This window comes from Heterodontus francisci, chromosome 18 (genome assembly GCF_036365525.1).
Source record: "Heterodontus francisci isolate sHetFra1 chromosome 18, sHetFra1.hap1, whole genome shotgun sequence".
Taxonomy (NCBI): domain Eukaryota; kingdom Metazoa; phylum Chordata; class Chondrichthyes; order Heterodontiformes; family Heterodontidae; genus Heterodontus; species Heterodontus francisci.
Window position 1 is genome coordinate 76,780,314 of NC_090388.1, and position 12,946 is coordinate 76,793,259.

General features: G+C 44.5%; 1 protein-coding gene across 3 annotated transcripts in view; it reads left to right on the forward strand.

The window, feature by feature from the left end:
- Positions 1–12,946, forward strand: part of LOC137379737 (E3 ubiquitin-protein ligase TRIM33-like) — a 163,141-nt gene that overhangs the window by 57,206 nt on the left and 92,989 nt on the right. For all 3 annotated transcript variants that reach the window (XM_068051040.1, XM_068051041.1, XM_068051042.1), the window contains exon 2: positions 8,755–8,873. In XM_068051040.1, the coding sequence (XP_067907141.1) occupies positions 8,755–8,873 (119 nt within the window). The remainder of the gene's footprint in view (positions 1–8,754; positions 8,874–12,946) is intronic.

Consider the following 12,946-nt stretch of genomic DNA (forward strand, 5'->3'; position numbering starts at 1 on the left):
TATATCTCTCTTCTCTCTCTCTCTCTCTCTCCTCGATATATCTCTCTCTCTCTCTCTCTCTCCTCTCTCTCTCGATATATCTCTCTCCTCTCCTCTCTCTCTCTCTCATCCTCTCTCGATATATAATCTCTCTCATCTTCCTCTCTCTCTCTCACGAGTGATATAATCTCTCTCATCTCTCTCTCTCTCTCTCTCTTAGTATATCTCTCTCTCTCTCTCCATCTCTCTCCTCTCTCTCGATATATCTCTCTCTCTCTCTCTCACTCTCTTGTGATATTATATCTCTCTCTCTCTCTCTCTCTCTCTCTCTCTCGATATATCTCTCTCTCTCTCTCTCTCTCTCTCTCTCTCGATATATCTCTCTCTCTCTCTCTCTCTCTCTCTCTCTCGATATATATCTCTCTCTCTCTCTCTCTCTCTCTCGATATATATCTCTCTCTCTCTCTCTCTCTCTCTCGATATATATCTCTCTCTCTCTCTCTCTCTCTCTCTCTCTCGATATATATCTCTCTCTCTCTCTCTCTCTCTCTCTCTCTCGATATATATCTCTCTCTCTCTCTCTCTCTCTCTCTCTCGATATATATCTCTCTCTCTCTCTCTCTCTCTCTCTCTCTCGATATATATCTCTCTCTCTCTCTCTCTCTCTCTCTCGATATATATCTCTCTCTCTCTCTCTCTCTCTCTCTCTCTCTCTCGATATATATCTCTCTCTCTCTCTCTCTCTCTCTCTCTCTCTCGATATATATCTCTCTCTCTCTCTCTCTCTCTCTCTCTCTCTCGATATATATCTCTCTCTCTCTCTCTCTCTCTCGATATATCTCTCTCTCTCTCTCTCTCTCTCTCTCTCTCGATCTCTCTCTCTCTCTCTCTCTCTCTCTCTCTCGATATATATCTCTCTCTCTCTCTCTCTCTCTCTCTCTCTCTCGATATATATCTCTCTCTCTCTCTCTCTCTCTCTCTCTCTCGATATATATCTCTCTCTCTCTCTCTCTCTCTCTCTCTCTCTCGATATATATCTCTCTCTCTCTCTCTCTCTCTCTCTCTCGATATATATCTCTCTCTCTCTCTCTCTCTCTCTCTCTCGATATATATCTCTCTCTCTCTCTCTCTCTCTCTCTCTCGATATATATCTCTCTCTCTCTCTCTCTCTCTCTCTCTCGATATATATCTCTCTCTCTCTCTCTCTCTCTCTCTCTCGATATATATCTCTCTCTCTCTCTCTCTCTCTCTCTCTCGATATATATCTCTCTCTCTCTCTCTTCTCTCTCTCTCTCTCGATATATATCTCTCTCTCTCTCTCTCTCTCTCGATCTATCTCTCTCTCTCTCTCGATATATATCTCTCTCTCGATATATATCTCTCTCTCTCTCTCTCTCAGATGACCATTGTAGCCAATGCTCCATCATTACAGCTATGTCTCCGCCATCCCCACAGCCTCAATCACCGTAGGCCCATCGCTGGGTAGCATGTGGTGGAAGCTCAGGGCTGCCCCTCCACCATGACGGCCTGGCACCTCTGGCCTCTTTTTCTGTATTCAAATTTTTAAACAGTCTTCAGAGGGCACCTCCATCTTGAGGCAGACCCTCTTTCTGCTACCTACATTGGCGGCTCTCACCTCTGATAATGGGGCTATTGATCAGTGCTGGAAGGCCTCCTATTGGTCGTCCAGCCTCGGGAGCTCACCCACTGACTTTAATTGGACGGGCCTTCTGCAGGCAGCCCCTTAATTGGCCATCCCCTCAAAAATTGCTTCCAGGGTCCCGCTGTAGGCATTTCTGGCTTAGTGGCCTGGAATTCAGCCCGGCTTTGGGACTGGATTCTAGAATGTAAGAACAGCCCCTGGTCTGTCTACTCATTCCCTGAATGATGTGAGCTGTATCTTACATTTTACAATATTTCTGTTGCACATTTTTATTTGGCATTTTAGTTGGACCAAGAATGCTCGGTGTAAACTAGTTCTTGCAAATAGTTGTTGCTCAACCCTACTTGTCCTTGAGAAGGTAAACTGCTTTCTGGAAGGGCCTTTTGTCAGTGTATGGAGGCAGTTTAGAGCAAACGTTTCATGCTGTCTGAAGCCACTAGATATTGCAATTGCAACAGTTACTCCCTCCTTTCTGGAACTATATCTTAAACCAAGTTACGGTTCCTTGGAAACACAATGATTCACGTGTTTGCAGATGGCAGTCAGTGAGGTGTCAACAGTGTACTCCTAAAGCCATCGTTGTTATCTCTAATTCCTGATCCACTGCTACTGTCAAGTGAGGAGGGGTCAAAGGGCTTGCCTCTTTTCCTACGTTTGACCACAGCAGGTTTAATTCTTTCTTAAAGTGGATGTACTGGCCAATTCAGTAGGTGTATGATTACTTACGATCATAACCAGAACCAATTGGATAGGTTTTCTTGTGTTAACAAAGAAAAAGGTGAACTTTATTGTATCTAAACCAAACTTTGAAAATAATGCGCCAACTTTCACACACACACACACACACACACACTAGAGGCGTACACATACACACAGGTTACAGAGTGGGGAAAGGTAGATTGATTGAGTTAGAGTCCCTAAAAATAAAAAGGAATACAGTCTGTGCAGTTTGGTGATTTGACTGGTTTCTAGCTGAATTGAGTGTTCCTGAGGTTTTGAGTTTGAAGAAGTAGATGACTAGGTTTCTTGGAGATAGCGATGTGGATGATTTTCTCCTACGGGATTTCTGATTGTAGCCGAGTATGCAAAGGTGATCAGTCAACAAGCAGGATTTGAAAGCTTTCAAACTGGAATGGAGACAGAGAGAGGGACTTGGAGTCTGCTCATGTCCGAGTCCAATTGCTTCTTCTCTGCAGAGGAAAACACTAGCTTGAAACCACAGATGGGGAGGGGCTTGTCACATGACAGTCACTCAGTGATTCAAACATAGCTGTGAGCAGTATTTCTCTGCTTGCTGAAAAGGAAAAGAACAAGCAGTTCATTTTAAACTTCCTGGGTCTTGGTTCTTGCTGGGATATGCAGCCATTTTGTCTCCCTCCTCCCAGTCCTTTGCAATGTAGGATACAATGTAGCAGACTGTGTGTTCCTCTTAAGCTGCCAGCATTTACTCCTTTTTAAAACGTCATTTGAAATTTCTTTTAAAAAAAAATACAAATGCAGATCTGCAGTTAGTGGACCAAAGAAAATCATCATTCTAAAAAACACACCGGCATAACTGTGATTGTAAAACTTGACCAATATGTTATGGCCATTCCTGGATAAATCAGGTGCTGGGTGTCAATGCTTATTAACAGAATCTCCTCCCATCATTGTGCCTTTTGGTCTGGCTTGATTGACATCCAAGGTTCTCTTAGGCTAGGATACTCAGCACATCTGACTGAGCTGTTAGATATGTCCAGGCCATTAATTATTCCTCAAACAATATCGCTAAAACAGATGATCACATTTCTGTGTGCAATTTGGCTGCTGTGTTTCCTACATTATAACAGGCCTGTAAAGTGCTTTGGGACGTCATGAGGTCACTATATAAATGCAAGTCTTTAATTCAGTACTAACTGGGAATCAAAACGAGAACTTTCTGATCTGTTGCCTTTATCCACTGAGCTCCTGGAGCAAGCCCAACACTTTTCTCCTTGTGTGGTGCCATTGTTCCTGATGGCCAACAGTGGTTGAATCATGTGTTCATTGAGGTCTAGGTTGCAGTATACCATGTGTTGCAGTCTGGAAGGCTGCTGTGGTTTGAATTTGATAGTAAATGTAAGATGCTTGTGAACCAGCTGCACTGGATGGAAATCTTAGATTTGAAAAGTATGTACAGTACATTGTATTATGTACAGTAAGTCAGGGGATACAAATTATTTACAGTGCTCCTGTCTTTGCAGAAGTTTAAGGTGCTGACAATCCCATGATTGCACGGTAGGAAAACACACACCACGTACTGCTTCAGTGTAGCTCCTAACATCAGTTCCAGAACTTGCCCTCTCTGTAACCACAGCTGCTTATCCTGGACTTGTGGTTGAATGTGAAGTTGTGTTAAAGCAGCAAGTAATGAAAAAGTGGTAAGAGGCCTATTGCAAGAGATGAAGGAGAAAACTGATGCTGTTCAGGATTCCCAATTTAACATCTGAGATTACATTATGCAATGACTGTTGTTAAAAGATAATTTCAATTTCCAACGCCACACTATTCAAGAACAATAACTTGCATTTATAAGCAGCTTTAACACAGTAAAACGTCCCAAGGTACATCACAGGAGGGTTATCACACAAATGTTTACTCTGAGCTACACAAGGAGCTGTTGGGATAGGTGACCAACAGTTTGGTCAGGTAGTTTTTAAGGAAAGTCTTAAAGGAGAAGAGAGGGGTAGAGAAGTGAAGAGGTGGAGGGAGGCAATTCTAGAAATTAGGGTCTGGGCAGCTGAAGGTATGGCCACTAATGGAGGGGGCAAAGGAAGTGGGGGATACACAGGTCAGAGTTGTAGAAACTCAAATTTCTTTGAGAATTGTGCAGCTGGAGGAGGTTACAGGGATGAGGAGGAGCAATGCCATGGAGTAATTTTAACATAAGGATGATCATTTTAAATCAAGGTATTCCTGGACAGGGAGCCACTGTAGGTCAGTGAGTACCGGGATGATGGGTGAACAGGATTTGGTACAAATTGGGATGCGGGGCAGCAGAATTTTGGATGAGCTCAAGTCTGTGGAGGTTACAGGTGGATTTAATCGTGCGAGCTTCAGTTTCTAAGATTTTGAAGAATCTAGTCCAACTTTTCAACACAACTGAATTATCTAGCACCTTTTTTAAAGTGGCAAAATGCCCCAAAATGTTTTGCAGAGGCACAATTCAAAACAAAAAGCAATGGATGCTGAGCCAGAGATATATTATGAGAGGTGATCAAAAGCTTGTTCCAAGATGTGGGTCTTCAGGATGATCACAATAGAGTAGGTGAGTTTATGGTCAGAATTCCACGGGGAGGTGCTGAAGTACTGAAGGCATGGTCACCAATGGTGGGACGACTGGAGGAGTTGGGGCGCTCGAGGTCAGACACCAGAGAACAATGAATTTGGTGGTGGGGAGGGTTATAGAGAGATCAGGGCGAGGCCATGAAGGGATTTAAACTCCATCTATATTGTGTTGCATTGGAGTTGCAGGAGCTTGGAGTTGTCAGGAGGGATTGCAAGGCTGAGAGCTGCCAGCAAGGTCTCCACTTGCTAAAGGGAAGAAAATACATTATTGGAAATTTTTGATCCATTTAAAAAAAAAAGTGTTAAAGTTGTACAATGCGTCTTCTCTTCCCAAGAGTGCTGCACAAATTAACTAGTGCTTCCTGACCATTTATAATTGCCAGAAGCTCCACTGTGCTGCCATTTAAGATTAGTAGATGCTTTTACTCCTGTTTTTTAAAAAAAAATGTTGCTTTTATAACAATTTGCCTGGCGTGAGAAGGAATTATTTTACTTTTTCCTGTCAAGAAATCTATCTGTGTTTCTTATAAATCACTTTAATAGATGATTAGTGCTTACATAATAAATGGCTACTCCAGGCATTTACTGAACAGTGGTATAGAGAATTCCAAGTTTTCTTTAGGCTACTGTTTGACTGAGGAAAGGGGCCTGGGTTTAAGAGTGGGTTTGGACAACAAGTTTACTGTTCACCAATGAAACCAGTACTTTTCCCACAGGGCTAAGGAAATCTTCTGAGGATTGTGGGTCAACTGTGTATTCTCCACCCCCTCCATCACCTAATTTCCCCTCCCCCCCCCCCCCCCCTCCCCCTCTGACCCCTCCATCAATAGGGAAGTACAGTCAGGGGTGCCCACCTTCAACATCAGGTTCAGCAGTCTGCAAGGGATAAGATGGGACATTGTGCTTTGTACAGAGAGCTGCTGGAAAAAGCATAGTTTCTATTACTAACTTTTCCAAATCAAAGTTATATTCTGAAGGGAGTGAGCTACGTTTAGGGTGTGTCAGCCCCCTTACTGCACTCACTATCCAAGCCAATATTTGTCTCCAATTCCATGTACTCTCACTCTGGTTAACAGTCTTTTATGTGGAACCTTACCAGATGCCTTCTGGAAGTCCATATTCAACGTCCAGGCACTCCCTTTTTTTTATTCATTCATGGGATGTAGGTGTCACAGGCCAGGCCAGCATTTATTGCCCATCCCTAATTGCCCTTGAGAAGGTGGTGGTGAGCTGCCTTCTTGAACCGCTGCAGTCCATGTGGGGTAGGTACACCCACAGTGCTGTTAGGAAGGGAGTTCCAGGATTTTGACCCAGCGACAGTGAAGGAACGGTGATATAGTTCTAAGTCAGGATGGTGTGTGACTTGGAGAGGAACTTGCAGGTGGTGGTGTTCCCATGCATTTGCTGCCCTTGTCCTTCTAGTTAGTAGAGGTCGCGGGTTTGGAAGGTGCTGTCTAAGGAGACTTGGTGCATTGCTGCAGTGCATCTTACTGTGCATCAGTGGTGGAGGGAGTGAATGTTTGTAGATGGTGTGCCAATCAAGCTGGCTGCTTTGTCCTGAATGGTGTTGAGCTTCTTGAATGTTGTTGGAGTTGCGCCCATCCAGGCAAGTGGAGAGTATTCCATCACACTCCTGACCTGTGCCTGTAGATGGTGAACAGGCTTTGGGGAGTCAGGAGGTGAGTTACTCGCCTCAGGATTCCTAGCCTCTGACCTGCTCTTGCAGCCAAGGTATTTATATGGCTACTCCGGTTCAGTTTCTGGTCAGTGGTAGCCCCTAGAATGTCGATAATGGGGGATTCAGCGATGGTAATGCCGTTGAATGTCAAGGGGAGATGGTGAGATTCTCTCTTGTTAGAGATGGTCATTGCCTGCCATTTGTGTGGCGTGAATTTTACTTGCTACTTATCAGCCCAAGCCTGGATATTGTCCAGGTCTTGCTGCATTTCTACATGGACTGCTTCAGTATCTGAGGAGTCACGAATGGTGCTGAACATTGTGCAATCATCAGCGAACATCCCCACTTCTGACCTTATGATTGAAGGAAGGTCATTGATGAAGCAGCTGAAGATGGTTGGGCCTGGGACACTACCCTGAGGTACTCCTGCAGTGATGTCCTGGAGCTCAGATGATTGACCTCCAACAACCACAACCATCTTCCTTTGCGTTAGGTATGACTCCAGTCAGCGGAGGGTTTTCCCCCTGATTCCCATTGACCTCAGTTTTGCTAGGGCTCCTTGATGCCATACTCGGTCAAATGCTGCCTTGATGTCAAGGGCAGTCACTCTCACCTCACCTCTTGAGTTCAGCTTTTTTGTCCATGTTTGAATCAAGGCTGTCATGAGGTCAGGAGCTGAGTGGCCCTGACAGAACCCAAACTGAGCGTCACTGAGCAGATTATTGCTAAACAAGTGCTGCTTGATGGCACTTTTGATGACACCTTCCATCACTTTACTGATGATTGAGAGTAGGCTGATGGGGTGGTAATTGGCCGGGTTGGACTTATCCTGCTATTTGTGTACAGGACATACCTGGGCAATTTTCCACATTGCAGGGTAGATGCCAGTGTTGTAGCTATACTGAAAACAGCTTGGCTAGGGGCGTGGCAAGTTCTGGAGCACAGGTCTTCAGTACTACTGCCGGAATATTGTCAGGGCCCACCTACCCCGTTTGTTACCTCCTCAAAAAATTCAAAGCTCTTTGTTAGATGTGATTTATCTTTACAAATCCATGTTGGATCTCTCTTAACAGCTCCTATTTGTAAATGTTCAAGTTGGGCCAGGAATACTCTTGGGTGCCTGATGATGCCCTAGGTGCAGCTTATGATGCAATGAGTCAACCCACCTCATCATATCAAAAAAAATTCAAGATGCAAAGCTCATCTTCACTGTGCAGCCTGAAGGGACAGTGCACCCAATTTATCTTCTGACCCATTAATGGGTTGACCCCATTAAATGTCAAAGGCTGAAACTGTAAGTGAATTATAGGGACTTACAGGGGGTAACACTCGAGCAAGAATTTTAGGCTCCCATCTTGTATGGGAGCAGGCTAGGAGGTGGGAGGGGCATAAAATAGGGTAGGAGGCAGAGGGTGCCGTGCCTCTCGTTTACCTGCTCCCATTCTATTTTACCAGCAGTGAGGGAGGTGGCAGGCAGCCTGTCTGCCCTTAGGCCAATTGAGGCCCTTAAGTGGCCTAATTAATTGTCACTTAAGGGCCTCTTATCGCTGCCTCTGGCATTTTCCCAGTGGTGGACAGGCACTTCGGCACCTGAGGAGGCTGCCGAGTAATAGGTGGTGGCCTCCATGTGGGCTGAGTTGGGGGGACCCTGAGTAGGCACCTGGTGTGTTGTTGTGATCTGAAATGCGCTGTCTGAAAGGGTGGTAGAAGAAGATTAATAACTTTCAGAGGTGAATGGGATTCATACTGAAAGGAAACGATTGCAGGGCTATGGGGAAAGAGCAGTTTATTGGACTGAATGGTCTCCTTTTATATTTTAAATAGGAGATGGTGAATGATTGCAGACTGGCTTCGTAAATAGGTCAAACTTTTTTCTGTTTTTAAATATCATGTGAAATACCTTCCAAGGCAATTGCAATGACATCAGGCATCACTCAAAATACAAGATTGTTTTTATCAGTGATGGATTGGACTGTGTGTGTGACCTTTTCCTACGCCCACCTCTCCAAAATCTGAATTAACCGAGCTGTGAGAAATGTCAGAATAAAAATCATTACATTGTTTTTACATTAGGAGCTGAATGTAAGGGTTGAGTTTGTAATTTTGGGTTTTGTATTTTTCTCCTCAGTTGGTGTGATCCGTTGCCCAGTCTGTCATCAGGAATGCAGACAGCCAGATATCATAGACAACTACTTCGTCAAGGACACAACTGAAGTGCCCAGTAGCACGGATGAGAAATTCAACCAGGTGAGAGACACTCAGCCTCAAATGTGGTGTAACCAGTTGAACGCAGGGCTGATGTTTGATGGATTGCCTATCAGGACGTCAGTGAAAGCACACAAGACACAGCAGCTCATTCAGCTTGGGTGATGGCAAAATACTGTTTTTCCGACTGTTTTCTGCTGTTATATGCCCCAGGCACTGTCTGACTCCACTCTGAGCCATCATTTGAGCTGCTGAGTTTTTTTAAGAAACAGAAATCAGAAGTATTGTCTGAATGGCACGTTGAACAAAGGAAAGCAATGCACAATGGCTGGCCTCTTCTGAATATAGGACCTTTGTTTGGTTACCTGTGTGCTGCCTCAGGTTGTCTCAGGGAGACTGCAAATGAGTGTGATGGGAGAGCTAACAAAAATGCAAGGTACTTGTCCAAGCAGACAGATCAGATATCAAGCAAATGTAGAATGACTTCAACTAGTTGTTCCAACCTCAGTGCGACAGTAAAATAAGAGATATGAACCCTCGGACCAATTTAAATAATTACATGACAAGATTTAACGTTTCAAGACTTTCATTTTAACTAAACTCAAAGAAATCCCCATTAACTAAATATTACTTTTGTAAGTAGCTGATACCCCAAATTACAAAGAAAGGCAAGCTTCTTTACTTATCAAAACACTTGAAAACCTCACACCACACTTATATGTTACACAGTCCTCTTTTTGGGGAAATCTTTGCAGTTAAAAGTCCCAAACTCCTCCCAGTTGCAATGGGTTGGATCTCCCAGACCTTTTTCAAAGCCAAAGTCCTCTTTGCTCACTTCTCTGAGCACCTTCGACCTGGATGTCCGTGAATAAGGCAATTCCTGGTGATCCTGCTGGTCTGTTACCTCTCCGCAAACCTCAACTTTCAAACTAGGTTCAAGTCTTTGCAGTCTTTGGCTGTATATCTTCTGATGTTTTCCTTCTCTCTCTCTTTTCTCTTTCTCTCTCTCTCCCTTGAGGCTGCCACCGCTGGGTGTTTTCCTCTCTTACAGCCTCCCTTCTTTCAGAAAATCTGTTAAATATATCGGGAATCACACATCAATAACCTATTGTGCTTTTCCAATATAAAAAGTCCACAAGTCTGACTTCAGCAGCACTACCTGAGCTTTTCATTGTTTCTAGGTGTTAGCCGCTGCGTGTACATTTTCATTCTCAGAATCACGGACACCTTGTTTACAATCCGAAAGTCTGGGAGGGTGAAATCCATTGTTCAGGTGTTTTACCCCTGCAGTCTCTGCTTTTCAAAAAAAGTCTTTGATCTGTGTTCTCTGTTGTCCTGGTAACCAAGTAGAGTTGATGTGAGGTCACCTGACTTCCCTGACTCCATCTTAAACTTTAAAAAATCTCAGTTTTTGGAACATAATCATGTTACAAAGTCCAGCATTCATAATACAGTGCAGAAAGGAAAAAACAGTGTATGGTGGATGCCAGATAGATTGTGTACTTCTTTGAAGTTAAGTCAAAGTAACAGATATATAGGCAGAGGCAATGTGTTGGGGCAGATGAAGCCTCTAGGCACGAACCTCAATTTAGATCGTTCTATGTACATTTCTGCCTTTCTTATTTAACATGTAACATGAAGCTTAACTGCCCTGTATTTTTACTCTGAGCAGGTAAAATTGCCTCCAACAATTTCTGCCCTTCCCTCCCCTCTCACCTCACGCAAAGGTTGTTATCTTGCTATATTACAGTTCTGCTGGCTGTCCTTATGTTCGTTTGTCACGTAAGCAGTGAGTGCTGGGACTCTATTCAACTGCAAGGGGGTAGGTTCTGACCTGGCTATGCAGAGACATACAGCAGTGCTCTGGATCAGGGGAAGGAACTCCTCAGAGGCACAGAGCCCAGCTGTAGCACCCCTGCTGAGACCAGTAGAGTTCAGTACTCATCTTTGAAATAGTGCCTCCACCTGAGAGGGCAGACGAGCCCTCGAGTTTAATGTCTCGCTAGAAAGATGGCACCTCCGACAGCGCAGCACTGTCTCATTACTGCACTGGTGTGTTAGCCTGCATTATGTGGTAAAGTCTCTGAAGTGAGACTTGAATCCACAACCTTCTGACTCAGATGAGGGTGCTGCCTGCTGAGCTATAGCTGACAGTTGTTTGAATGTTGATTTTGCAGTTGACGAGAATTAATTGAAAACTTTTTAAGTGTTGCCTTTGCACCATGGAAATGGAGGGTAAACGAGCTTTTGATTTGAGGAATGGACTTTTGGGATTTGATTGACATTTCAAAAGTGACCATGAAGCTGTTGGGTTGTCGTAAAAATCCACCTGGTTCACTAAAATCCTTTTAAGGAAAGAAACCTACTGTCCTTACTTAGTATGGCCTATATATGTAGTTTCAGTTACACGCCAATGTGGCTGACTCTAGACTGCCTTCTGAAGTGGCCTAGCAAACCACTTGGTTATATTGAACCATTACAAAGAATTAACAAAACTGGGCGAATCATTCAGTTCGACTTAGACATCGAATCAGAACCCAACAAAGACACACCCAGTCATGGGATCGTCATCCACTCCGCATTTCCCTCCAAGTCATGGACCATCCTGACTTGGACATGTATTGTAATTTGCTCATTGTTGCTGAACCTAACAGCACTGTGGGACCTCCTTCACCACACACACTGCAGCAATTCAAGCAGAAGGCCCACCACCGCCTCGTTCTGTGGCAGCTCGCGATGATGTGGCCTTGCCAGCGACACCACATCCTGAGAATGAATTTAAAGAAGGGCCTTGCCGAATCCCTTCTGCTTCTGGCTCATGTGGCTGTGGCAAGGGTATCGTTGGCTAGCGCTGATCTCTGAGGAGCTATCCATGCATTCTGCAAATAATCCCAGCAAAGAAAATTGCCTTAAAATGAAAGCATGGTAACTGTCACCTGGGTGATTCGGTCACTGACCAGCATAACTCAGTGTTCTGTTATCACTGATCAGCTGCACATTCATCAAACTCGCCCCCTTTCTGTGCCTGTGAACCATGGCATTATGCATAGGGGTCCAGAGGCAACACTGGTATTGGCAATGACGCTTTGTACCTGGAGCAATCCAGCAGTGTAGTGAAACTAGGCCACTGCTCTTTCTATTCAATGGTTCAAAAACAAAAATAGCTTGCATTTATGTAGCATCTTTCGCATGGTAAAACATCCCAAGGCACTTCATCAAACAAAATTTGACACTGAGCCAAAAGAGATATTAGCTCAGATGACCAAAACGCTTGGTCAAAGAGGTAGGTTTTGAGGAGTGTCTTAAGGAGGAGAGGGAGGTGGAGAGGTTGAGAGGGGGAATGCGAGAGCGTGGGCCCAAGCAGCTGAAAGTATGGCCTCTCGTGGTGGAACATTTAAAATTGAGGATGCTCAAAAGGCCAGAATTAAAGGAGTGCAGAGATCTTGGAGTGCTGTAGGCATTGTTCCCTCTAAGTTGCACAGTCGTGCCGCAACCCTGAAGTTCCCGCACAGGCAACACGCAAGTCGGTCCCTTTAAGTTACCGTACAAAAAAGGGCCCGTAACACTTAAACAAATCAGCCGTGCACGACAAAAAAAAAGGGGGTACTTTGGTTATAGGGTTGTGGGGGGTGGGGGCAGGAGGGGAGGTCACTGAGGGATTTGAACATCAGGTTGAAAATTTAAAATTGGAGGCATTGCCAGACTGGGATCCAATGCAAGTCTGTGATTCTAGGGGTGATGGGTGAATAGAACTTTGTGAGAGTTAGGATAAGGGCAGCAGAGCTTTGAATAAGCTGAAAAGATGATGCCCTCCTGAACAACGAATCTATGTAATGCATCTATTGATACAATTTGCACATTGCAAATGAGCTGACAGTGCAGATACCACCAGTATTATCCAACACTGAGGGCCTGTCCACCATGCCTGACACTGACACTGCTGTCCCTATCGTGGAGGTTTGCAAACAGCCCTCCTTGCAGTAGATGGCACAGCTCTGTAACTGTCTCCAGACCAAACCCAAGTCTGCAGAGACCATTCTCCACTGCCATTGTCTGGTAACTGGGCCTGGATGCAGAGTGGGATGCTTATTAATTGTAGAATCTGCACATTTGCA